Genomic DNA, 27689 nt, shown 5'->3' with positions numbered 1-27689 from the left:
TTCCCTGCTCACTCCCTCGCCTTTGCTCCACACACACCCCCTGACCTGCTCACCACCCCTCTGGTCCCATACTCGTCATTTACTCATAAGACAGCACGATCGCTGGTACGTGCTCAGTCTCCCAGTCGTGTCCAACTCTCTGCAACCCCACGAACTGCAGCCCACCAGGCTCCCCTGGCCATGGGATCTTCCAGGCAAGAGTACTCGAGTGGGTTGTCATTTCCTTCTCCAGGGGATCTTCCTGACCCAGGGATAGAACCCGGGTCTCCAGCTTGGCAGGCAGATTCTTGGCCACTAGAACCACCTGGGAAGCCACAATGCTGCTGAGTCGCTCAGTCGTGCCCGGCCCTGTGCGACCCCACAGACGGCAGCCCACCAGGCTCCCCCTCCAGGCAAGGACACTGGAGCGAGCTGCCATTGCCCTCCCCAATGCATGAAAGTGAAAAGTGAAAGTGAAAGTCGCTCAGTCTGTCCGACCCTGTGCGACCCCAGAGACAGCCTCCCACCAGGCTCCCCCGCCCTGGGATTCTCCAGGCAAGGACACTGGAGTGGGTTGCCATTTCCTTCTCCAATGCAGGAAAGTGAAAGTCGCTCAGTCGTGCCCGACTCTTAGCGACCCCATGGACTGCAGCCCACCAGGCTCCTCCGTCCGTGGGAGTTTCCAGGCAAGAGGACTGGAGTGGCATGCCATCACCTTCTCCAGGAAGCCATAACAGGGCACAGCAACTACTAAACACAGGGCAGGGTGCTAGACACGCTGTCATAATGTATGTTCAATAAAGGGACACCTGCACGCCCATGCGTGGTCTCCACACTCATGGCGTTTGCCCCCTGGCTGGGCAGCTAAGCTAAGTTGATCCCATAATGATCACACAAGGAGATCCGTCAGTGCCATATGAGTGATGCCGGCCAAACGCTAAAGAAGTGAGGAGTGGGGACTTCCCTGGCAGTCCAGTGGTTAAGACTACTTCGCCCTTCAGTGCAGGGGGACATGGGTTTGATCCCTGGTTGGAGAGCTAAGATCCCACAGGCCTCCTGGCCAAAAAAACAAAACTTAAAACAGAAGCAATATTGTAACAAATTCAACAAAGATTTTAAAAATGGTCCACATTAAAAAAAAATCTAAAGAAAGAAGTGAGGAGTGATTGCCTGCTTCTGGCTTGATCATGAAAACTTTCAGAAAGAGGTGACATATGGTCTGGACACTGAAGGCTGAGAAGGATCTGGAAAAGTCCAGTTGCAGGAGAAAGGGCAGCTCACAGAGCGGGAGGCACAGGCTTTTAACCAGAAGGCTAATTCACACTCAGTGTACAGCAGTGGCCTGGGAGAACTGGAGAAGAATCTATGGAGAAGGCAGGAAGAGGACATTTGGGATTGGCCTGGGAAAGAGTCAGAGTTGGGCTCTATCAGGTATACGTCTGGGTTATTTCTCCAGTACCTTGATGCCTACAGCTCTCCACCCAATTCCTCCAGCTACGTGGCAAACGCCATACTCGTACAGTTAATAACAATGGGATTATAGTACAGCGTCACAAGTCAGCGAAAGCACTGCTGGGCCATCTACAACTATGACTTTCCAACAGGTAAGTAGTAAACACACAAACAGTTATAATAGAGCTAACATACACATAGCGCTTACGCTGTGCCAGACATCACTTTAAAGTCATGCAGTCCTCATGAATGTATATGGCAGGCACTATTATTAGTGCCCGTGTTTTCCAAATGGAAAGGAGAAAACTGGCTCAGAGAGGTTAAAGGTTCTGCCCAAGGGCACCCAGTGACAAGTGGCAGAGCTTGGATCCTGACCCTGGCCACCTGACTCTCAAGTCCACATCAGACTGAATCCTCTCCAGAGACCTTATTCACTGAACACCACTACATCTGGGTTTATGTCAGTGAGCGAATAAACCTGCCTTGCTCTCTGCTCTCTATTCTATTTACCTAGGCAACGTTTTACGGTTTTCGGTTTTGTTTGTTTGGGCACAGCATTAGATACGACCTTGTAGAGACAGGAACGCCCCCAAGACACCATGAAGCTATCAACACCAATGTGATGCCACCGTGAATCCTACGGCCAGTTAGCTCACTATCTCTTCTGTGAATACGCAAAACGAGGGGAAAGGTTTAGATTTTCATTCATATAGCAATATGGCCAGGCCTTAGCTGCACACACCCCCCCCACATGCCTTACCTGGAACCCCGTACCTACAAAACATCCAAAGACACAGTGCTTAAGCAGCTGGAAACCCAGGGCAAGACCTTAGATATTCGTTACAAGATTTTCTTTAAGAAAAAAACCAAACAGGTGAATGTTCCAATAGCTTATAACATAATCTACCTCCACATTCTCAGATGCTTTCCACAGTAAGTGCTAGACATTTCATTTTGCTCCACAGCTGGCCCACAAGTAACAGTTCTGGGATGCACAATGGACTCTCGTAGGCGCATCTACGTACTGATAAAGAGAAACGTGCATTTGTATATGGGTGTAAATATCTGTACGCGTCATCTTTCCACTTCATATGAAGAATGTGGGAAGTGCAAAAGTAATCACTGTGGCAGTCAACCCTGCAAAACCAGCCTATCCCCCCTTCGCTGTGCAGCCCCAGCTACAATCTCCTTCTCCCTTCCGCCACAGCCCTGCGGCGCGGGCAGGGCCAGTGGAGAGGAGTGGCAGTGCCTTTGTGATACTCTGGGGCATACACGACGGCAGCGAGGGGCCAGTTTTCCCACTGCCGAGTTGACAGCACTTGCACTGGAAAGGAGCTTTTATGGTACTGACATTACTGTCTGTGCACCCGAATAGCATCACATAGGAGAGGAGCAGAGGTGATCTCAGGGTGATGAGGAATGGCGCTTGTACAGCATCCTGAACTATGAGGGGGTACGTCCCTCAGTCAAACACCATGCGCACATCAGGGGCAGAAACACACCCTCACCACCCAACAGTCCTCTTGCACTACTTACCTTTAGACACTCTGCCTACTAAGGCTTTACATTATGCAAAACATTCTCACCTATGTCATCTGCTTTGTTGGCTAAAATGGCCTGAGCGTGAGGCAAAGCAGACCTCATGCCCCTGTTAATACCTTGCTCATTTGGAAGACGTTCATGGCTTCCCCAGGTGTTACCTGCCTTCTTGTCTGATGCGTCCCACAGCCTTGGGAAACTGACAGTGCTGAACAGTACACATGAAACCCTGAATCCTTAAGAAAGTTAAGGTCCTCACAAGCATGCATCACACTAGGGCCCATGTCTCTGGATCCTACTTCAGTGAAAGAGCACGGTGAGCTGCGTGCCCACAGAAGGCCGCAGAGCCGCAGGGTCTCCCGAGAGTGGCCCCTGGAGCACCTGGGAGCTGGCAGACGTGCAGACGCCAGGGCTGCAGCTCAGCCTGTGAGAGCCAAACCCCAGCCCTGGGAGGCCGCAGGCAGGACGCTCCCAGGGACTCGTCTACACACTCAAGTCTGACACTGAGAATTAGAACGATTAGGGAAATACCTCTATGGACAACTGAATAGATACCACGTTCTGAGGGAATGAGTAAAAAGTAAACCCAAAGTCATGCTGTCTGAAATAAAGTAAAAAAGCAGATAAGGAACAATAATCAGATTATCTAAAATCAAAACACTATAGTACTGGGTTGGCCAAAAAGTTTGTTTAGGTTTTTCTGTAACAGCGGACCGAAGGAAATTTATGGCCAATCCAATAGTGAGAGAGAGAGTGTGTGTGTGTGTCTGTCTGTCTGTCTGTCTGTCTGTCTCAGTCGCGTCCAACTCTTTGCAACTTCATGGACTGTAGTCTGCCAGGCTCTTCTGTCCATGGAATTCTCCAAGCAAGAATACTGGAGTGGGTAGCCATTCCCTCTTCCAGAGGATCTTCCCAACCCAGGGATCAAACCCAGGTCTCCTGCATTGCAGGCAGATTCTTTATTGTTTGAGCCACAAAAATGGGTTAAAAAAAAAATTCACTGTCCAGTAACATACAGTGTCATGGGAAGGACATCTCATTTAGAGATTCAGCTGGTTAACAGGTAATATATGTATTTAGTACTAAGTGTCAGAGACAAAAAACTCATTCAATGCAGCATCTCACTTGCTCTTTACAAGAGCCCAGTAAGGTAGGTATCATTATCCACAGATAATATATACACACAGATGAAGGTACTTGCCACAGTCACACTGCTAGTTAAATAGCAAAGGGTCAGAAGACCAAGTAAGGTTCACTTCAAAAGCCATTTTTTTTTGCAACATTAAACTAGATTGCTTCCCAAAATTGTACTAATCAAATACTAATGCATTAATAGAATGTATTAGATGGCACACGCTTTCAGTTTTCAATTAATAAATAAAGTATTTTCAAGTCAAAGCGTCTTATAACTGTCACTGGGATCTTCTAGGTCTATTTAATAGCTGGCTCTCACTGGCTACAGCAATTATTAATTTAGGCTGTCTGGAGCTGGTCCACTTAATATGAACTTTTCAATCCAAGTTTAACAGTGTGCTGTCAATCCACGTCACATAGCTGCAGGCCCACGACAGAACCGGCCTTTTAATTACCTCATTCTGATGGACGCCAGGGACAGTCACATCCGGCCTCTCTGCTGCCGCAGAAGTCTTCTGCGAGGCCCAGGGTGAACGAGGACAGAATGACTGCTGGGGCTCTGCCCCTGCGTCCCGGATCCTCAGTCACCCCTGGACTCCCAGCACTGCACAGGACCACGAGGCTGTGCATAAGTCTGAGGTGGCAACCGACTCCCCAAGCCTTCTTATGGAGCTCACCCCTCCCAGCCCTCGGCCATGCCCGCTGCCAGCCAGCCCTGGAGGGACCCCATCCCCTGCCCTGGGCCCTCCGAGCCTGCTCGGAGTCTGTGAGGCCTCGGCAGCAGCTTCTGAGAGGAACGACCTCATCCCTCCAGTCCATCCGAAGAGCCCTTCACCTCACACAGACCAGCCGTTCGCAGGCCCCGGCTGGCGCGCAGAGATGCTTGCTGCGCTCCGGAGGACAGAACCGCTCCAAGTAACTGCTCTACTCCAGGCACGGTGAGAACCCAAGTCCCACATGCACGGGGAGAGCCCACCGCCACTCCAGGAAGGGAGTAAGGAGCCAGCAGAGAGGAGCAGGACAGGCCGCCTGTGACTGCAGAGGCTGGGTCCAGAAGGCAGGGGACTGTTGAAATGCACAAATAGAAATACCCAAGGGAAAGACAAAAATATGATCCCACTGGAGTTCTGGGTATGGGCCCTCCCACCCCCCGCCAGAGCTGGAGAATAGTGTGGAGCTCCACGACTCAAGGGAAAACTGCAAGATTTAACAAAGAACCACCACATTTGGAAAAGGAAATCTCAAATTTCAGGCCAAGATGGTATCCTAATTTCCTCCTTTCATCAGTTTCCCACGGAAAGGAATGACCTGATCGATGAGGTTTTACAGCATTATTGGAGACCAGACACAGAATGTCCAGGTGTCTGTCTTCGGGAGGTGACGCGGGTAGATGAGAGGCGAGAGCACGGGGCACGGCCTCACCGGGCTTCCAGGCGCGACAGGAAGTGTCCAGATGAGCAAGTCTGGGGCTGTCTCTGCCCTCACCACCTCAGCCCCTCCCCTGTCGCCAAGACTAGAGATGCATGAGGGAAGACACACAAGTAACGTAAGTGACAGCCTGCTCGGCCTGCTCCTCACTGGGGAAAACGCCAGCAGAGGAGGCAGGTATAAACCTCCTCTCCACTGGGCACCCCATCACAGCTCATTCACGTTTGCTAATGATGATGATTTGAAGATGGCATGTAATGGCGCTTAAAACCTTCAGTCACTAGTTTCACTGGGCATGAAAGTCAAAAGCATACCTGGCTGGCAAGAGCCCCACTGGCCCAGCTCACCACAGACACACTAAGAGCAAGCGGGTGACTCACGTGTGGCTGCTCTCAGACTCTCAAAATCTCCATCTTCTCCAATCCCCAAAAAACTTCCATCCATCAGCCCAAGTCAATAAGCCATGAATTATTGAGCTCACGGAATACGGATCATGAATATGTATGCACGTGTTTGGAAGACGAGATTCTCAAACAAATAGGCTCCGCAGCGGTTTACAAGAAACCGGCACATGTCCTTAAGGGAATGGCTGAAGTCAGTCTCTGCATGTATACTGCTCAGACAGGGTTTCAGCACGCAAGAGATGATGGGAAAATCAGTGCTTCTGGTGGGTTTTTTGCTTCTGTTTTTCCAAGTGGACTTGCATGGAATAATTTGCTGAACAAAAACACTGCTGCTGTTCTCTGTAAAATCTAAAGGCGCAGACGCCCTTTGAGGCCACGGTTATTGCAGCCAGCTCCCGCGAGCTGCCTGTGCAAAAGGGTGATGTGCCGTTATGTTCCCTTCCACCCACCCTTTACTTCAGCACACTCCTCTCCAGGTCTCAGCCTCCAACCGGCGCAGTGAGCCCAAACTCCTGCCCAAACTCCCTCACAGTCTCCAGATAAAAGAGCCAAAATAACCCTCCAAACAGAATACCCAAGTTCACGAGACATTTGACGAAAATGACAACGCGGAGCCCAGCAGGCTATTTGCGCGGCCCTCCCCCTCCTCTAGCCCTGCCGGGTGGCGCTAAACCCACCTTTGGCTGCAACTGCCAACAGTCCACTGGCCTCTCTCTCGCCAGCCCTGTGCCCCCAGACCACACACCTGGGCAAAGACTCCTCTAAGCTGGCGGCAAAGCCAACCAGCCTGCTCCACTTGCGCTCTCATCTGGGGCTCCTCAGCCTGATCACCACATTCCAAAAAAATGGGGGGGCGGGAATCTCTCTCTACCTGCGGACGCTCTTTCACTATTATTATCCTCCTTAAACGTTTATGAATCACCTACAATATACAGGGAACCATGCTAACTCCTCGAGTCGGGGTTAGCAAACTTTCTGCAAAGGGCCTGAAAGTAAGTATTTTAGGTTTCGTAGTCATATACAGTCTCTGTCATATACTCCTTAAAAAAAATTTTTTTGAAAAGCATAAAAAGTTCTTTTTTAAAATTGTGGTAAAGTACACATAAAATCCACCATATCAAGTGTACAGTCCAATAGTATTAAGTATATTCATACTGCTATGCAACCAACATCTCCATCCATCTCCAGAACTCTCTCCATCTTACAAAACTGAAACTCCATATCCAATAAACAATTGCCCATTCTCCCCTCCCCCTGCCCTGGCAACCACCATTCTGCTGTCTCTATGAATGTAATTATTCTAGAATCATATAGTATTTGTCTTTTTATGACTGACTTATTGCACCTAGCATAATGTCCTCTGGGTTCATCCATGCTGTATAACAACGAGCTAGAATTTCCTTCCTCTTTAAAGCTAAGTAATATTCCATTGTGTGCACATACCATGTTTTTGGCTAATTAACCACCAGTAGAGGAATGTAAAAACCATACTTAACTCTCAGGATAAATAAAAACAGGCCACAGCCCAGATCTGGCCCACAGGTCATAGTTGCCAAACCCTGCTGTAGAGACACCAAAACCCACAACACAGGCCAGAGGTTCTGAAATTTTCTTAGTCTCTGGCACCTTCAGTACATCCATCATTTTTTCACAGCACCCCAAAGCCAAAAGAAATACCCAACCATCCCATCTATTAAGTACTTACATCCAAACAACTTAATATGTTGTTAAATCCTAACAGCTTAACTCCTGTTGGGCACTCAAACCTCAGAATCAGACTCAACACTGTCAACCTTAGAAATTCCACCAAGATTTCCACACGATACTTACTTTTAATCACAGCACCTGACAAAAACTCGGTTTGGCAAAAGTAGGCTCTGATTGAAAGGTATGTATATTTAATGCCGAGCTGACTTATTTCAAGTTAGTTAATCCACATGGTGTCTGACAGGCGTCACTGTGTTTCCATCATAAATGTAGGCAATTTACACTGGGCTCCCCCTCCACCAAGGCCCAGGGTTCCTTGAAACACTGTTGGAGAACTGCAGATAGAGACTGTCCTGGGGTTTTAGATAGAGGTAGGGAAGCAGGCAATGGAGAAGGCAATGGCACCCCACTCCAGTACTCTTGCCTGGAAAATCCCACGGACGAGGAGCCTGGTGGGCTGCAGTCCATGGGGTTGCTAAGAGTCAGACACGACTGAGCGACTTCACTTTCACTTTTCACTTTCATGCATTGGAGAAGGAAATGGCAACCCACTCCAGTGTTCTTGCCTGGAGAATCCCAGGGACAGGGGAGTCTGGTGGGCTGCCATCTATGGGGTCGCACAGAGTCGGACACGACTGAAGCGACTTAGCGGCAGGGAAGCAGGATCATGCTGCTTCCCTACATGTTCCCAAGAACATGCTGAACGAGAGACAGGAGTGTCCAGTGACCACACAGACACTGAGCCACAGATGCTAGGAGAGAGAGCCCAGAGCCCCCAAGTCAGGGACAGCTGAGGAAGGGGTGGGGTCTAAGCTGCCCCTTGCAGAGAGTGAGACTTGAGAGGAGAAGAGTGAGTACAGGAGAGGCCCCAACGCCAGAACAAGGAGGGTGTGAAGCGGGGACCTGGAGCTGCGTGCGGACTGATGAGGCCTAGGGGATCGGTCACTCAAGGCTGAGAGGAAAGTGGACGTTTACACGGTCTTCAGGGACTTCCCTGGTGGTCCAGTGATTAAGAATCTGCCATGCAATGCAGGAGACTCAGGTTCGATCCCCGCTGGGGGAGCAAGAATCCCACGTGCTGCAGAACAACTAAGGCCAAGCGCCACAACGAGAGCCTGTGCGCCACCACAGTGAAAGAGCCTGCATGACACAATAAATAAACAGCCAAACGAATACACAATTTTTTTCTAAAAAAAGATGCGTTTCAGTAAACTTAATCTAGTAGTGATGTGCGCGACAACCCGCAGAAAGAGGTGGCTGCATTGAGACCCGCGTCGAGGTGTGTGCAGAGGGTGACCCGCAGGGACACTGTTGGGAGAAGTAGCAGAAGTGAGCAGGGTAACACAAGCATATGGGATCTAGGGAGATGGCACTGATGTACCCATCTGCAGGGCAGCAGTGGAAACAGACACGGAGGGCAGACGTGCGGGCGCAGCGGGGGAAGGAGCGGGCGGGACGGACTGAGAGAGAGACAGAAACAAACACAACACCAACTGGAAACAGACAGCAGCTGGGAATCTGCTGTGTGACTCAGGGAGCTCAACCCAGGCCTCTGTGACAACCCAGAAGGGTGGGGCGGGGAGGGAGGCGGGAGGGAGGGTCAGGAGGGAGGGGTCACATGCATACCTTTGGCTGACTCATGTTGATGTATGGCAGAAACCAACACAGTATTGTAGAGCAGTTATCCTCCAATAAAAAAACAACAACAAAAAGAACCTTATGGGACAAGGCTAGCAACTGGGGGGAAATGACGTCACTCCCACCAAGGAGGTACACAGAGACTGTCCTAAGGTGGCTAGGGAGAAACAGATCATGTGAGCGTGGCTTTGATAGTCTGAGGGCACAGCAGGCCACTCAGGCAGAGATTCCGCTGGTAGTAGATCCTGGTTGATCAGCAGAGCCCAGGCCCTGGGCATGCCCCCATCTGGGCAGAAAAGGAGACTAAAGGAGAACAGGAGGCTCTGAAGGGTGGAGGTCAGAGGGAAAGCAGACAGCTCAGGTCTAGGAGTCAGAAGCCTGGGGTTTGTAAATAAAGTGATTCTTAAAATTCCAACATTTTAAACGAATGTTTAGAATGCATTTAATGACTTGGCTTCCCTGAAGGCTTAGCAGGTAAAGAATCTGCAATGCAGGAGGCACAGGGGAGATGGGTTCGATCCCTGGGTCGGGAAGATCCCCTAGAGGAGGAAATGGCAACCCACTCTAATAGTCTGGCCTGGAAAATTTCATGGCCAGAGCAGCCTGGTGGGCTACAGTCCCAGGAGTCGCAAAGAGTCAGACACGACTGAGTGAGTAAGCACAATTATCTGGCAAGGGGCACACAGCGGCTGCACCGGGGAGCAGCGATGCTGAGGCGGGTATAGATGCGTGCTGACCACTTCCACATTCCCATCTGGACCTACTCTCCGTCTTTTTCACCCTGCTCTGTATGCGCCACTTTTTTCTCCAGGATTCCCTTGCCACCTGGATTCCACTTGGGTTCACCCAGTGGAGTCCAGGAGAAGAGAGGGAGGAAGGAGAATGAAGTTTGACTATTTATCTCCCAACTCCGTCATAGACGTCATAACCCACGTCCCAGGTGCCTGGTTTTCATCAAGGGGCCCTCTCCATTCAGCCCTCCGATCCTCCAAACCTTCAGTCCCAGGGCGGTAACCATGGAAATGCCCAGAATACGGCCACAAATTCTTCGACACGCTTATCATCTCCCATTGAAAGTGGGCAGACTTGGCGACTACCATGAACAATACATTAGGCAGAAGTGCCACTGCTACAGGGTCCAGACTGGCCGCTCCTACTGAGGGACGCTAAGGCATCCCGGGGGTGCAGGCCTCCTCTGATGGCTGTGCTCATATCGCACAGAAGCCTCGGACACTCCAGCCAACCTCTGCCTCCCTCCCTTCACCCAGGCTCAGATGTGCAGCCTGACAACCCCCCGGCCCTCCCCGTCTCTCTTCCTGCTTTCTCTCTCACAAGCATTTCCCCTAATAAAACCCTTGCACATATAATCCCATTGTGGCATCCTCTTCTCTGAGGACCCAGACTAATATGACCATCCCAATAAATGTTTAGGCTTCAAAACTGAGCTTTGATATATTAAACATACAGACAGAAACAACACCACTTGCTCTTGCTGAATAAGGGCGGGCCCATTAATCAAAGGTCATAAATAACCAGCTTTAGACAATGTGATGTCGGTATCTGTGGCTGGATCTAATTCCTAAATGAACCGTATTAACATGGTGTCATTTTCTTTAACACGATTTTTACAAAGTATGATTTTCACCCATCTCCAGAAATGAGTCCTTTCCCAAATGTCCAAAATAGGCTCGAATCCCTTATCCAAAACCCTGGAAATCATGTGTATTTTGTAATTCAAAACTTTTCAAAAAGTAATATATACATACATCTGTCATATCTGACATAACAAACCAGCAGGTCCAGGGCAAAACTTTATAATCATATGTTAATATGTCTTCCATGAAACATACAAGCTAATGTCTGTATATAACACAAGTGGTACAAAAATTAATAACCTTGAGACAGTTCAGGTATGGGTTTGCCACCAAATGAGTTCAGCAAAGGTCAGATTCTGACAGTTAATCCTTAGGTAGGTTAATAAGGAGCTCAAGGCTCTCAAGGAGAAAGGGACAAACTTCTTTTTCCTACATTCCTTCCCCTTAGTCACATAAGATGTTTTTTTTCTCAAACTCTGAGTTGTTACGACAACAATCTTTAAGACTTACTTTCTTTAAGCCCAGAGCTAATGATTATACAACAAAATAACTCATCTTGCTCAAGGGTATGCTTTGCCTTAAGTTCTGTGCTAATGATTATAGAACAACAATGCATCCTGCTTGAGGACATGTTTCTCCTTAACAAGAACCTTCTGACTAATCTTGCCATCTTCAGATGTATGTTGCGGGAGTAGGTCTGGTCTTTCTATTGTTAATAACCAATTGAAAAAGCATATAAAGTCCGACCCGGAACTACTGAGTGGGGCACTCTCTGCCCCCTTCTGAAGTCTGTGTCAGAAGCTTTCTCTATTCCTTTTGCACTGCAATAAAACTTTTGTCACCCGAAGCTCTGAGTGCCTGAAGCTGCGTCTCTGGTCCCAAAGCAAGCAAAGCCCTCTCCTTCGGAGAGCGTGAGTCTGACACCGTTCACCGTAAGCTATTTATTTCAACACCATATGAAGCTTTCAGAACTTCTTGAAGTTTGGAGAGTGACACACACACACAGCACACACGCACACGCACGCACGCGCACACACTACAGAAAACTATGCAGATACTCCTTTGCGCCAACACGGAAGAATAAGTGGCCACCCCACAGCACAAGACAGAGACAGCACAGAGACAGCACGTGCAAAGGCGTCCTACACGTGTGCAGAGCGGGGAGGGGGCAGGAGGAGACGCTCTTCCCTTGTCAGGGTTCCTGGCAAACCGCCCGCCTCCCCGCCACCTTCTACTGCCCTCTACAAAGCGTCTGCTCACAACGCAGGAGACCTGGGCTCCATCCCTGGGTCGGGAAGATGCCATGGAGAAGGAAATGGCAACCCACTCCAGTGCTCTTGCCTAGAAAATTCCATAGATGGAGGAGTCTGGTGGGCTACAGGCCATGGGGTCGCAAAGAGCCAGACACGACTGACCGCCTTCACTCACTTCACCCTTTGTAATGACTTCATCTCTGGCTAAGAAATGCTGTGGAAACACTGTGAGTACGGACTGTGAGGCAGGAAAATTTTTAAGCCTAAACGTATTTATACTATTTATGAGACAGTGAGAGTAAGTTCACCCCTGCAAACTGCCACCATTGAGGGAGGAAACCAAAATGTTAGACATAAAGCGGGAGTTGAGATCGTCCACGGGGGAAATTTATTTAGGATATTAAAGAAGGCGCAAAGTGAGGGACGCGGAATATGAAAGACACAGACAGAGCCCGCCCAGGAGAGCTGAGGCCTCCAGGCGTCCCTTGCTGTGTCAAAGGCAAGGACACAGTGCGTGCACTCCCACCGGGACCCCCTCAGAAACACCGAGCTCTGGTCTCCCCGCCGCGCTCTGAGCCCCTGTCCTGCGCTCCTGAGAGGCATCAGCCACCACACGGGGAGCTGAGAGCCAGCGGAGGGGCCCTTCACCTTCCCCCTGCGCCCTGCTTCTTCCTGAAACTTCTCATTCTACACGATAACACAACCAATGAAAAATGGAGAGAAGGGAGGAAAATAACTTACGAAGGAAACACTCTCCTTTCACTAAACAGCCCTGGGAGAAACGGTCTGCAATGGATAAATGTTAAGGAATTTGTTAGGGACAGAAACGCAGCCTAAAATAGTCATGTTCACTTTGTATTTTACATATTCAGTACTGACTGTCTCTTTCCACAATAAGCATGTATTAATAACTTGATGATTTTTACGTCCCATAGTTTAATTATGGGCATAATTGAGAACAACATTAGTTCCTATATGTGGGTGCTGTAATTTTCCTCTACGAACCACTGTCTGGAAATGTACCGAGTGTTCAACATTTTAACAAACATCATTCCATACGTGTGCTGTTTACTCAGCCTCCCAGGTCTAAGGTTCTGTGCTCAGCACTGGAGATTCCCCAGCAAACAAAGCAGGGGTGAACCCTACCCTCAAGAAGCAGGCAGAGCACTGTGGAGACATTACCCAAGGTCCGCACTTTGAATAATTTAATTCCACTTGTGCTAAGTGCTATGAAGGGAAGGCACTCGGAGACCAGTCAGAGCTTCCTAACAGCTCTCTGAGGTGGCTCTCAACCTCGATTGTGGATAAAGAGCTATCATTAATATTTGTAACTTAAGGTATGCTAATTAAAATAACATAAAATATCCTGAACAGATAATAATTATGATTATAACTACAGTAAGTCCCCTATCTACGAACAAGCTCTGTTCCGTTAAGTTCAATTTGTTTACCAATCCAACAGAGTCAGCCTAGGTACCCAACAAACACGACAGTTATACAATGCTGTACTGTAACAGCCTTATAATATTTTTGCACAAACAGTACATAAAATGCAAGTTTTACCTTACAGTAGAGTACAGCAGTACAGGCCAACACACAGGGGCGCATGCTCATCTTTCAGAGATTGCAACTGAAGCTTCACACACAGGGGATTTACTGCCTCATAATGATGACTGGGGAATTTATTGAGTATCGGCCAATGAGAAAGAAGATGAGAATAAATGAGGAAGAAAGTCTACATGTGCAAGACAGTATGTGAATAACTGTTGTTGTTCAGTTGCTAAGTCGTGTCCGAATCTGCGGCGTCATGCATTGGAGGCCGCAAGGCTCCTCTGTCCGTGGGAATTACCAGGCCGGTATACTGTGGATAATTACTGCCGAGGAATTTTCAGGGCACCATTCTATTCTCCCATAAAGGGAAATTCTTCCATGAAAAGGCTTATAGACCTTCAACACACGACACCCAGCCCTCCATGAGAAGAGCAAGGTATTTAACACGAAACAGATATACGGTTCATTTCTATAATAACAATACTTCCTGAACACAGAAGTAACACAAAAACCGTAGCCAAACTAGGTACACTGTTTGTTTTGGAAAACACCTCCCTGTGCTCAAAAGGCACTAAACGGTGAGAAAGGGGAACATCTTCCCTCGAGACTTAAAGCTCTGAACAAGAACGGCCACCAGCATCACAGCCAAGCTGCAAAGTCGCCATGCTCAGGTGTTCTTCAAAGCGGACCATCAGACCCACAAGAGTGAGCATGCCATCAAAATGCACGCGGTAGGTTGCTTCTTGCTTCTCTCCCTGCCAGGGCTGGTAATTAAATACCTTGACAAAGATCCTCCAAATTAAATACTGTATATGTCTCTTTACTTAGTAAGGTGAAACTCTTTAAAATTAGAATTCTAGGTTCATGGATGTCTCTTGACATCTCACAATAGAAAATATATCCATTGATTCATTACATAAAAGAAGAGAATCATAAGAAATTCAGAGTGATGCTAAAAAAGGCTGAGTGCCTAAGAATTGAAGCTTTCGGACTGTGGTGTTGGACAAGACTCTTGAGAGTCCCTTGGACTGCAAGAAGATCCAACCAGTCCATTCTGAAGGAGATCAGCCCTGGGATTTCTTTGGAAGGAATGATGCTGAAGCTGAAACTCCAGTACTTTGGCCACCTCATGCAAAGAGTTGAGTCATTGGAAAAGACTCTGATGCTGGGAGGGATTGGGGGCAGGAGGAGAAGGGGACGACAGAGGATGAGATGGCTGGATGGCATCACGGACTCGATGGACGTGAGTCTGAGTGAACTCTGGGAGTTGGTGATGGACAGGGAGGCCTGGTGTGCTGCGATTCATGGGGTCGCAAAGAGTCGGACTCGACTGAATGACTGAACTGAACTGAACTGCAACTGCAGAAAAGAGAACTTTCCCTGCCAAAGGCTCTAACCTAACAACCTAGCGAGCAGCCTGGCCGGCTCACAGAACAAAGGACTGACCGAATACCAAATGAGAGCAAGCGGGCTGTGTACAGGCCCCTCCCCACCGGGAGGCAGAGAGGCAGGCTCAGGACAGCCAGAGCCCGAGGCATGGGGCTGCTGCAATCTCAGCCTCAAGAGGGCATCTTCCAACAAACTGAGCAGGCTTCCAGCTGCTAAACATGTCTTCCTGGGATCCTGGATGGCTGACATCTGCCAGGAGGGTCGCAGCCTGAGATGAGCTCCCCAGAGGAGACAGGCATGCCTGAGACGGCGCTCTGGTGGCACCCCCAGGAAACCCAGCGGCAGGACTCGGGTGGTGAGTAAGACACAGGGTCCACCTGGGACAGTGCTCCCCAAGCACCTGGTCACCTGAGCTGCTCAGACCTGGGAAAGGCACGGAACACAGGCCCAACCCTCAGAGGCTGAGCCAGAACTCTGTCTGAGTGTCTCCTGTGGAGGTGCCGGTCAGCAGTGGTCTGGATACAGCAGACATCAGTATGGCGTAAGCCCTCTTGGAGCCGCCAGAACTTACACAAGACTGGGGAAACAGACTCTTGGGGGGCACAAAAAATAACCTTGTGCACACCACGACCCAGGAGAAAGGAGCAGTGACCCCACAAGAGACTGAGCCAGACAAGGCAATGAGTGTCTCCGGCAGAGACGTGGGTCAGAGGTGGCCTGCTCCAGGGTCGGGGGCACTGAGTGCAGTGTGCCTGCAGGGGAACTTTTGAAGGAGGCTGCCATTATCTTCATTACCTCCACACAGTGCGGCCTCAGGTCAAGCATCAGGGAGGGAACACAGCCCCGCCCACCAATAGAAAATTGGACTAAAGATTTACTGAACATGGCCCCTTATTATGAACTTATCATGAACTCCTTATTGCCAAATTCAGACTTAAATTGAAGAAAGTAGGGAAAACCACTAGACCATTCAGGTATACCCTAATTCAAATCCTAACAATTATACAGTGGAAGTGAGAAGGGCCTAGATCTGATAGATAGAGTGCCTGATGAACTATGGACGGAGGTTCGTGACATTGTACAGGAGACAGGGATCAAAACCATCCCCATGGAAAAGAAATGCAAAAAAGCAAAATGGCTGTCTAAGGAGGCCTTACAAATAGCTGTGAAAAGAAGAGAGGTGAAAAGGAAAGGAGAAAAGGAAAGATAAAAGCATCTGAATGCAGAGTTCCAGAGAATAGCAAGGAGAGGTAAGAAAGCCTTCCTCAGTGATCAGTGCAAAGAAATAGAGGAAAACAATAGAATGGGAAAGACTAGAGATCTCTTCAAGAAAATTACAGACACCAAGGAAACATTTCATGCAAAGACGGGCTCGATAAAGGACAAGAAATGGTATGGACCTAACAGAAGCAGAAGATACTAAGAAGAGGTGGCAAGAATATACAGGACAACTATACAAAAGAGATCTTCATGACCCAGAAAATCACAATGGTGTGATCACTCACCTAGAGCCAGACATCCTGGAATGTGAAGTCAAGTGGGCCTTAGGAAGCATCACTACGAACAAAGCCAGTGGAGGTGATGAAATTCCAGTGGAGCTATTTCAAATCCTGAAAGATGATACTGTGAAAGTGCTGCACTCAATATGCCAGCAAATTTGGAAAACTCAGCAGTGGCCATGGGACTGGAAAAGGTCAGTTTTCATTCCAAGCCCAAAGAAAGGCAATGCCAAAGAATGCTCAAGCTACCGTACAACTGCACTCATCTCACATACTAGCAAAGTAATGCTCAAAATTCTCCAAGCCAGGCTTCAACAATACATGCACCATGAACTTCCAGATATTCAAGCTGGATTTAGAAAAGGCAGAGTAACCAGAGATCAAACTGCCAACATCTGCTGGATCATCAAAAAAGCAAGAGAGTTCCAGAAAAACATCTACTTCTGCTTTACTGACTATGCCAAAGCCTTTGACTGTGTGGATCACAACAAACTGGAAAATTCTGAAAGAGATAGGAATACCAGCCCACCTGACCTGCCTTTTGACAAACATGTATGCAGGTCAGGAAGCAACTAGAACTGGACATGGAACAACAGACTGGTTCCAAATAGGAAAAGGAGTACGTCAAGGCTGTATATTGTCACCCTGCTTATTTAACTTGTATGCAGAGTACATCATGAGAAATTCTGGGCTGGAGGAAGCACAAGCTGGAATCAAGATTGCTGGGAGAAATACCAATAACCTCAGATATGCAGATGACACCACCCTTATGGCAGAAAGTGAAGAAGAACTAAAGAGCCTCTTGATGAGGGTGAAAGGAGAGTGAGAAAGTTGGCTTAAAGCTCAACATTCAGGAAACAAAGATCATGGCATCCGGTCCCATCACTTCATGGCAAATAGACGGAGAAACAGTGGAAACAGTGAGAGACTTTTCTTTTCTTGGGCTCCAAAATCACTGCAGATGGTGACTGCAGCCATGAAATTAAAAGACGCTTACTCCTTGGAAGAAAAGCTATGACCAACCTAGACAGCATATTAAAAAGCAGAGACATTACTTTGCCAACTAAGGTCCGTCTAGTCAAACCTATGGTTTTTCCACTGGTCATGTATGGATGTGAGAATTGAACCATAAAGAAAGTCAAGTGCTGAAGAATTGATGCTTTTGAACTGTGGTGTTGGAGAAGACTCTCAAGAGTCACTTGGACTGCAAGGAGATCCAACCAGTGCACCCTAAAGGAAATCAACCCTGAATATTCATTGGAAGGACAGATGTTAAAGCTGAGACTCCAATACTTTGGCCACCTGATGTGAAGAAGCGACTAACTGGAAAAGACTCTGATGCTGGGAAAGATTGAAGGCAGGAGGAGAAGGGGATGACAGGGGATGAGATGGTTGGATGGCATCACCGACTCAATGGACGTGAGTCTGGGTAAACTCCGGGAGCTGGTGATGGACAGGGAGGCCTGGCATGCTGCAGTCCATGGGGTCGCAAAGAGTCGGACAGAACTGAGCAACTGAACCAAACTGAACACGGCCCCGCCCATCAGAACAAGACCCAGTTTCCCCTCTGTCAGTCTCTCCCATCAGGAAGCTTCCATAAGCCTCTTATCCTTATCCATCAGAGGGCAGACAGAATGAAAACTGCGATTACAGAAAATTAACCAAACATCACATGGACCACAGCCTTGTCTAACTCAATGAAACTATGAGCCATGGCTGCTGCTGCTGCTGCTACTGAGTCGCTTCAGTCGTGTCCGACTCTGTGTGATCCCATAGATGGCAGCCCACCAGGCTCCCCCGTCCCTGGGATTCTCCAGGCAAGAACACTGGAGTGGGGTGCCATTTCCTTCTCCAATGCATGAAGGTGAAAAGTGAAAGTGAGGTCACTCAGTCATGTCCGACTCTTAGCGCCACTACCTATGAAATCAAGTAGACACAAGACTCAGTCCAGGTGCCAATGTTCATTTACACCAGCTTACTTGATATTCACAGGGCTCTACTCGACACATCAAATGGATCCTGTCAGACTTAAAGCTGTCACCATCATTAAGATCTGTAATTGACACTGGTAAGGAACATGGATGAAATGAGAAGAAAATAAAGCTAAGTCACCACCAAGTCAATGACCCTGTGTCTTCCTTCCTCGGCTTCTATCAGCTGTACAAGAAACAGACAAGAGGTGACATCAGCCAGTCACTGACCTTATGGAGAGCTGGAGCCAAGACTGGTACCAAGAACCCGTTGTAAATATAATTGACAAGCTGATTACGAATCAAAGGGTGAGCCACCTAAGAGAGAAACAAACAGTCATGAAAAAGACAATCTTTAGATCTTCTTAAAATCAAACCTGAATTCAGAAAGGAAGTCCAAATGTTCGCCATTTATTTCATGGCTAAAGAATAACTAACACTTCAAACCACCAGGTAATTTTTCCAGATGGTTTATCCCAGTATAAATAAATAGCCTGGACTCTCAAATTTTAAAACCGGTAATTTTAGATTTCTATTTGGAAAAAAAATAAAAAACATATAATAAATAGACTGAATATGTACATGGGCTCATATATTAAAGTCAACAAACTGGAATGGATAATTTTTGCTCCATAACTTCATGTATGTCCTATCTCAACTTGCGACTAATTTTTTAAAAATAACTGTCAAAACAGACAATTAAAACCATTCATTTTGTCAGCAGAAAAAAATTCTCATTTTGAAATACATTCTCTGATAACATCACCTATATTGGGGAGGAAGGCATTTAGAAAATCTTTTCATAAAAAACAGATAACGCAAAAAGCAGAAAACATTATCAGAGGTACAACATTTCCTATATTTAACTTTCAAAATATATTTAGTATGGATAAGCCTTACTGACGTCTTTTATAAATACAATCATCCCCGGTATCTGTGGGGAATTGGTTCTGGGATGACCAGCCCCCACTGCCACAATACCAAAATCTGTGGATGTTTAAGTCTCTTATAAATAAAAATGGCATAGTGTTTTCATATAATCTACATATGTCTTCCCATATACTATAAATCATCTCTAAATTACTTTATAATGCCTAATACAATACAAATAGTAACTACAATATAAATGCTATGTAAACAGTTGCTGGCATTCAGTAATTCAAGTTTTGCCCTTTGGAACTTTCTGGATTCTTCTGGAAATAGTTTCAGATCTGCTGTTGGTGGAATCCACAGCTGTGAAACCTGCAGGTGCAAAGGTCAACTGTAATCTTTTCAGTAGTACCCCCAAACAAACAATCTTAAAAGTATATGGCTTCAGTCTCAGAATAAGATATAAACTATATCTCTGTTCTCAACCATGCCTGTTAGCTTTCTCTTTCTTTAAAAAAATAAAAAGAGTCAAACAATAAAGTAAAAAGCAACTTCTAGGGAAGTGTGGCTAGATCTTTAAATTACTGATAATCTCACTCTCTGTGTACATTTGGGGAGAAACTAATAGTTCCATCTTTTTTATTTTCACAAAATTCTGCAAGAAAATGTTGATAGACTGTAATATTAAAGGAAAAAAATAACTTAAGATGTAATCCATTTATCTTATACATAAATAAAATCTCCTTTGACTTAGCAATAAAAATGAGACGGGGACTGAAGTAATTTACTTGCATTTTCTCCCAGAAGCTATTTTTTCATTTGGTAGATAAACAAATTATAACTAACATTTTTCCCCTTACAATCATCATAAAGAAATTTTATTTCTTAATAAATCTAGTATTAAGGCAATATTTGTCCTATATAGAAATAAAACATTTTTCAGTGAAAACCTACTACACCCTTAAGTATATATATGATCTGATTTTTTATTGAAAACAGTAACAAGAAATTTGAAGGTAAAAATCTAATCAAAAAGCCAAATATACTTGAGTTCAGTGGCTGTTTTTCCCCCGAAGCAGGCCAATTTCAAAGCAAATTTAATTTGTGTTGCTAAGAAGATGCTTAACGTCTTCTAAATTCAATTGAGATAACAATGTCCTTTATGTACTATGCACAATTAAGCAAAATAAAGTGTTTTGCTTTGTAGACTCCCAAGACGACCTTGAAGTAAAAATGGTATAATTTGGAGTACTTAGAAGCCTAAAAATATCTATTTAATGAGTCCAGCACTGAACTTATTTTTGATGGTTAAATGGATAATCAAAACAGAATTAACACTTTTTATAAGGAAGATAAAGAAAATCTCTTTTTTTTTTTCTCAATTAAAACTTCCCCCAAACCTATAAACCAACATTTTTACTCTTCCAGGACATTCAACAGGCTTAAAGTAAAGCATTAGTGTTCCAGAAACATTGACTGCAATAAGAGAAGGAACTGCTGATGTGATCAGCTGACTCAGCCTACCGCCTGTATCCTGAATGGGCCGCTCTCACCTGAATGACGGCGTTGCAGAACTCCAGCGAGTTCATGAACTGGACGAGCGGCGGGAGAAGGAGCCAGTCGTCCCTCAGCAGGCAGTGCCACCCCTCGCCTTTCTCCTCCAGCTTGGTAGGCAGGGAGGAGTACAGGCCACTGAGCCCCGTCGCAAGCACCTGGGTTCAGAAACAGAAGTGCGATCAGTACTTTCCCTGAGCTCTTCACCCGCAACCGTGGCTCCCACGCGGCGCCTCGACCGCGAGCCCAGACTGCACTTAACGTAGCGAGGGGTTCCCGCATTAGAGGCTGTCGGCCTGGAGGGAACCCGGAAGGCTCCTGGAAGGAGGCGGGAGGGGGAGCAGAAGCACCGGGTCCACGGATACTACGGGTTGCTGACCTCTTCCGTGTCGGGCCGACGCTGGGCTGGGGTAGGGGGAGGGAGGGAGACAGACGCAAGATGAAGGAAACGTGGTTACGGCCCTCACGTGTGTGCAGGAGAGGAGCGAACTCAGCAACAATGTGTTCTATCACACAGCGCTGAGCGCACACCCAACACAGCCCACACCCCTGTCCACCGGGAGCGCCTGGGACAGGCGGCCAGGCCAGAAGACGTCACAGGAGAACCGTGAGCAGCTGGATGAGAAAGATCCCGGCAGCCGTGTTCAAGGTCACGGCTGACACGCGCACGTGGACACTTTAGAAGGCACTTTCATCTCATCTCCACAAAGTCTAGGAGAAACAACTGGGGGGGTCGTGGGTCAGCTAGATGAGATGAGGACGTTTCAAACTGAGCTAAAGAGGTCTAAACTGAAGCATCGGCAGCAGGGAGAAAGGGTGAAGGGAGTGCAGGCTCACAGGTCGGGTGGAGGGGAGGGTGCTCTGCCTGAAGTACCCCCCAGCCCAGGCTTGACCCAGAGTCTCGAGGTTCGCCTCCTCCCCCTGCTCTGCCCCTGTGTGACACTGACTGCGCTCGGGTTCAGTCACTGAGGATCAGGGAGAATTCCACACTGTCGCATTTTCCAGCTTGGTCGTTTAGAAAATGCTGATGCCTTAAACCAAGACAGAAATGTAGAAAATGTAGAAAAAACTAGCAGACACTCATTTTTGCCGAGTGCCTGCTGGTTTTACCCTGTGGAAAACAGAACCGAGGGAAACAATGGATTTCACGGTACAGGGAAGTGATGCAAGCCAGCACCTTAGGGATGCTGACCTGGAAGAGGTGCAAAGGATGGACAGGAAGTGCCCAGAACAGAAACAAGGGCGTGACCTGTGAAAGGTGCTGCTCTAGGTAAACCTAAGGTTATAAGGAGCTCAAACGGGATAGAAGCAGTGAAGAAAACAGCCCCTTCTGAGTTAGGCCCAGAGAAGAAATAGCAAGTATTCACCAATCCCACAGACTAATAGGAGATGAACAGGCCATTATAGGAGTGTACATAAATGCTCAGACTGCATCACAGAAAATATGCCACCATGGATAAACCCAGACTTGGAGTGTTAGGAGCATGAAATGTTCTCAGAAGAAGTGATATCCAAGAGCTGCTGAAGAATGAGTAAGAGCCAGAAAAAGTTCTTACTGAGCTTCATTATTTAAAAAAAAAAGCTCTTATATTGTTGGAAGTAAGAATATTTCAAGCAGAGGATGTAAAAAGCATAAAGGAGCAAAAAAAGAGATTCCTTCCAGGAATAAAGAGAAGTGCAATATTACTGGAGTGTAGACTTAGAGGTGGAAGGAACCTGGCAAGGCATGCCTGAATCAGACCCTGCAGTGTTCTGCAGGACAGACTGCAGAACTGAAGGGACAAACCAGTGGACAGTCCAGTAGATAGACCTCTGGAGCCATCGCATGGAGATGAGACCTCAGTTCAGTTCAGTACAGTTCAGTCACTCAGTCGTGTCTGACTCTTTGCAATCCCTTGGACTGCAGCACACCAGGCCTCCCTGTCCATCACCAACTCCCAGAGCTTGCTCAAATTCATGTCTATTGAAGTGATGACGTCATCCAACCATCTCTTCCTCTGTCATCCCCTTCTCCTCCTGCCTTCAGTTTTTCCCAGCATCAGGGTCTTTTCCAATTAGTCAGTTCTTCGCATCAGGTATTGGAGTTTCAGCTTCAACATCAGACCTTCCAATGAACACCCTGGACTGATCTCCTTTAGGATGGACTGGTTGGATCTCCTTGCAGTCCAAGTGACTCTTAAGAGTCTTCTCCAACACCACAGTTCAAAAGCATCAATTCTTCGGAACTTAACTTTATGGTCCAACTCTCACATCCATACATGACCACTGGAAAAACCATAGCCTTGACTAGACGGACCTTTGTCAGAAAAGTACTGTCTCTGCTTTTTAATATGCTGTCTAGGTTAGTCATAGCTTTTCTTCCAAGGAGTAAGCGTCTTTTAATTTCATGGCTGCAGTCACCATCTGCAGTGATTTTGGAGCCCAAGAAAAGAAAACCTTTCAATGATTCCACTTTTTCCCCATCTATTTGTCATGAAGTGATGGGACCTGATGCCATGATCTTCGTTTTTGAATGTTGAGTTCTAAGCCAACTTTTTCACTCTCCTCTTTCACCCTCATCAAGAGGCTCTTTAGTTCTTCATTTTCCGCCATAAGGGTGGGGTGGTGTCATCTGCATATATGAGGTTATTAATATTTCTCCTGGCAATCTTGATTCCAGCTTGTACTTCATCCAGTGTGGCATTTCGCATGATCTACTCTTCATATAAGTTAAATAAGCAATACTTATTTAACTTATACAATACACACAGCCTTGACATACTCCTTGCCCCATTTGGAACTAGTCTGTTGTTTCATGTCTGGTTCTGACTGCATACAGATTTCTCAGGAGGCAGATCAGGTGGTCTGGTATTCCCATCTCTTGAAGAATTTTCCACAGTTTGTTGTGATCCACACAGTCAAAGGCTTCGGCATAGTCAATAAAGCAGATGTTTTTCTGGAACTCTCTTGCTTTTTTGATGATCCAACGGATGTTGGCAATGTGATCTCTGGTTCCTCTGCCTTTTCTAAATCCAGATTGAACACCTGGAAGTTCTCGGTTCACGTACTGTTGAAGCCTGGCTTGGAGAATTTTGAACATTACTCTGCTAGCATGTGAGATGAGTGCAACTGTCCGGCAGCTTGAGCATTCTTTGGCACTGCCTTTCTTTGGGATTGGAATGAAAACTGACCTTTTCCAGTCCTGTGGCCACTGCTGAGTTTTCCACATTTGCTGGCATATTAAGTGCAGCCCTTTCACAGCATCATCTTTTCGGATTTGAAATAGCTCCACTGGAATTCCATCACCTCCACTAGCTTTGTTCATAGCAATGCTTTCCAAGGACCACTTGACTTCACATTCCAGGATGTCTGGCTTTGGTTAGTGATCACACCATCATGATTATCTGGGTCGTGAAGATCTTTTTTGTATAGTTCTTCCGTGTATTCTTGCCACCTCTTCTTAGTATCTTCTGCTTCTGTTAGGTCCATACCATTTCTGTTCTTTATCGAGCCCATCTTTGCATGAAATCTTCCCTTGGTATCTTTAATTTTCTTGAAGAGATCTCTAGTCTTTCCCATTCTATTGTTTCCTCTATTTCTTTGCATTGATCACTAAGGAAGGCTTTCTTATCTCTCCTTGCTGTTCTTTGGAAATTTGCATTCAAACGGGTATATCTTTCCTTCTCTCCTTTGCCTTTTGCTTCTCTTCTTTTCTCAGCCATTTGTAAGGCCTCATCAGATAACCATTTTGCCTTTTTGCATTTCTTTTTCTTGGGGATGGTCTTGATCACTGCCTCATGTACAATGTCATGAACCCCTGTCCATAGTTCTTCAGGCACTCTATCAGATCTAATCCCTTGAATCTATTTGTCACTTCCACTGTATAATCGTAAGAGAGTAGACAGAATGAAAAACACAGCCACAGAAAACTGATCAAACTGATCACATGGACCACAGCGCTGTCTAAGTCAGTGAAATTATGAGCCGTGCACGGAGGGCACGGTGGAGAGTTCTGACAAAACGTGGTCCCCCGGAGAAGGGAACGGCAAACCACTTCAGTGCTCTTGCCTTGAGAAGCCCGTGAACGGTATGAAAAGGCAAAAAGATGAGACCTCAGGCTTTATCCAGACCAGAGAGAGAAGGGAAGGGAGGTTCAGATGATGAGCTGTGACCATCCATAGTGCCTGCCATCAGCCATGGAAAGCCAGGAGGTGTGGCTCCAGGCATGCCATACTTTGAAGAAGAATCTACCAACTGTCGCCTCCCCCTTTCCCCTGGCTTGCTCCCACAGCGCCCCCTGCAGCCCTCTGTACAGCAACTGCCTTCCTTGCGTTTGCTAGTTTAAGGTCTGTCTTCTCTCTCTAACCCCGCCTGACCAGTTAGTTCATTCCCGTCCACACCGCAGACTGGGGTGATCTGTCCGGTCAGACCCTAGCAGTACTTTCCCTGAGTAATACATCCGCCAATAAGGGCACCTGGAGGTCTGGGGCAGAGAAACCGGATGACCGACGCTACGGGAGGGAGTGGGTGCAGGGCTGGGAGGGGGCGGGGCGGGGAATAGTCGCCATGGCTGAGTGTGTGAGGGCAGCAAGGGAAAGAGATGAACCGTTTCAACACTGGAAAAATCAAAAGATCATATACATTTCTCCGCTGTTTCCTAGTGACCTTTATTCACTCATTCATTCAGTCTCTTATTTAAAAAAAAAAAGTCGCTGAGCACCCTCAGGACAGGCACGATGTTAAGTATAGGATATACAGCAGTCAACAAGACAGAGTGTTATCTCTTTTTCACAATCAGGGCATCTGCAGTCCCAAGAAAGAATGTCCCCTATTTAAAGCATTTAACTCCTTGTCAGCAAACCCAAACAAATCACTTTAATTCCTGTTTTGAATGTGACCCCAGTGAGCTCCTTGTTATAAATCAGAAACCTCTGGAAACAGAGAACAGAGACCAAAAGTTCTCCTTGAAGGGAAATCTAATCTTGATGCCACATTTTTAAAATTAATTACATTTGCTAACTCATGCTAAATTAACCGCAGAACAAAGGTTTTAATTCTGCATATTCCCGATTCCTTAACCACTTTGAGCCTTTGAAGATGAATTCATAAAGACAGGCTTAATTTGTCTGACTAAGAAGCTGGGAATAACTATTCAGTATATCAATATAATTACAGCAACATTAATTTTCAAATTACATACATCAGTGACAGTAATTAAAAATAACACATACCTAATATTCACTTTGTTTAAAGACTGTCCTGCAAAGGGCATGGCTGAGACGGGAACTCAGCCCGCCTGCCCAGGCGGACAGTGTGGTGTGTCCCCTGGACACGGACACCTGCAGTGAACCAACCTGCAACTGTCTCCAGCACGGCAAAGAAACAGGAGGAAGAGCGTGCAGGATGAAGGGGGCTACGGCCTTAAGAGCAAGACTGCAAATCCTTTCTGCTAAACACTTATCCTTTCCAAGACTCTGCTCAGATTTCAGATTCCTTCATGCAGCCCACATGCATTTCTAGAACACCAACAACAGGGCAGGCGCCGTGTCAGGACTGGGGAACAAGCAATGAACAAGTCTGACCGGGTGCGATGGAGGAGGCAGCTGATCAACCATAAATGCAAGAAAGACTTACCACTGGTGACTACTTCCTGCTGACCTTTATTCACTCCCTTATTCAAACAATGCAGGGAATATTATGGGAACAGGAAGAAGAGAAAGGAGAGGCAACAACAGGTTTGCAGATAATTTTTCCAAGAGTTTGACGGTACAATCTAAGACAATTTTAACTTCAAAATTCAAAATATATATTGACATTCAACAGTTAATATTTTTAAATGCTCACCCATTCTTTCAGCCTTTTATTAATCCTGACCACCAAAAAGTAACTGTCAAACATGATACTTATCCCCAACATATGAACACCACCACCCCTCCCCACCCCCCATTTTTTTTGGCTATGCCGTGTGGTATGCACGATCTTAGTTCCCTGACCAAGGATCAAACCCAATCCCCTGCACTAGATCACCAGGGAAGTCCTATAACCCAATAGTTTTAATTTATCTTTTCTCAAGTCTTAAAAAAAAACGAACGACCACGTAAAACCCTAAAGATGACCAACAATTAGAAAAGCAACCTCCCTCCCTGACAGCAGTACAGTGTAGCATGGTAACTGCCGAGACCCTGGGTTTCGGTATCAGACTACTGTGGCTCTGACCTTGCCACTTACAGGCAGTTATCAAAGCCCTCCCAAGTTCAGTTTCTCTATTGAGTTGTTGCAACAATTAGAAGAAATCATGCATGTAAAGAAGTGGACATCATGGTTTACACACAGCAATGTTTCCAATGGAGGGGAAAAAAAAGATGAGCACAGAGCAGTGAGCCATCAGGAAAGGTTCCCCTTTAACTTTAAACATCTAATAGTACCCAGCTAATTTCAGCAAAAGCAGAGAGGACTGTCGGCAGATGGCTTTAGTCTGAAGCTAGCAGCAAGATGCCTGGTGGGGACCATTTGTGACAACATGCCAAAATAAAAAGCCTCATAAATTTTAGATATGGGACAAATAACTTTCTACCTGCGGCTGAGTACCTAAAGGTTGCTTATTTCAATGTGCATTTCCAAATGTATGTATAGGCTGTTTCCCATTTCTGCCAACATGTAACAAGTGCCAAGGGCTTAATCATCAATACCTGGTTTTTAAAAATCACAAGAAGCAAGGGTCATAGGGTCCCCAACCATTCGTGGGCAC

General features: G+C 46.6%; 1 protein-coding gene across 2 annotated transcripts in view; it reads right to left on the bottom strand.

The window, feature by feature from the left end:
• FAM160A1 (family with sequence similarity 160 member A1) overlaps window positions 1-27689 on the bottom strand; it is a 305023-nt gene that overhangs the window by 56152 nt on the left and 221182 nt on the right. For both annotated transcript variants that reach the window (XM_018061598.1, XM_018061599.1), the window contains 2 exons: window positions 20962-21120; window positions 18770-18856 (listed from right to left, as the gene is read on the bottom strand). In XM_018061598.1, coding sequence (XP_017917087.1) covers window positions 18770-18856; window positions 20962-21120 — 246 coding nt within the window. The remainder of the gene's footprint in view (window positions 1-18769; window positions 18857-20961; window positions 21121-27689) is intronic.

The sequence above is a fragment of the Capra hircus genome, chromosome 17 (assembly GCF_001704415.2).
Source record: "Capra hircus breed San Clemente chromosome 17, ASM170441v1, whole genome shotgun sequence".
Classification (NCBI taxonomy): Eukaryota; Metazoa; Chordata; class Mammalia; order Artiodactyla; family Bovidae; genus Capra; species Capra hircus.
Note: the sequence above shows the minus strand (reverse complement) of the source record. Positions and strands in the feature narration are given on the sequence as shown.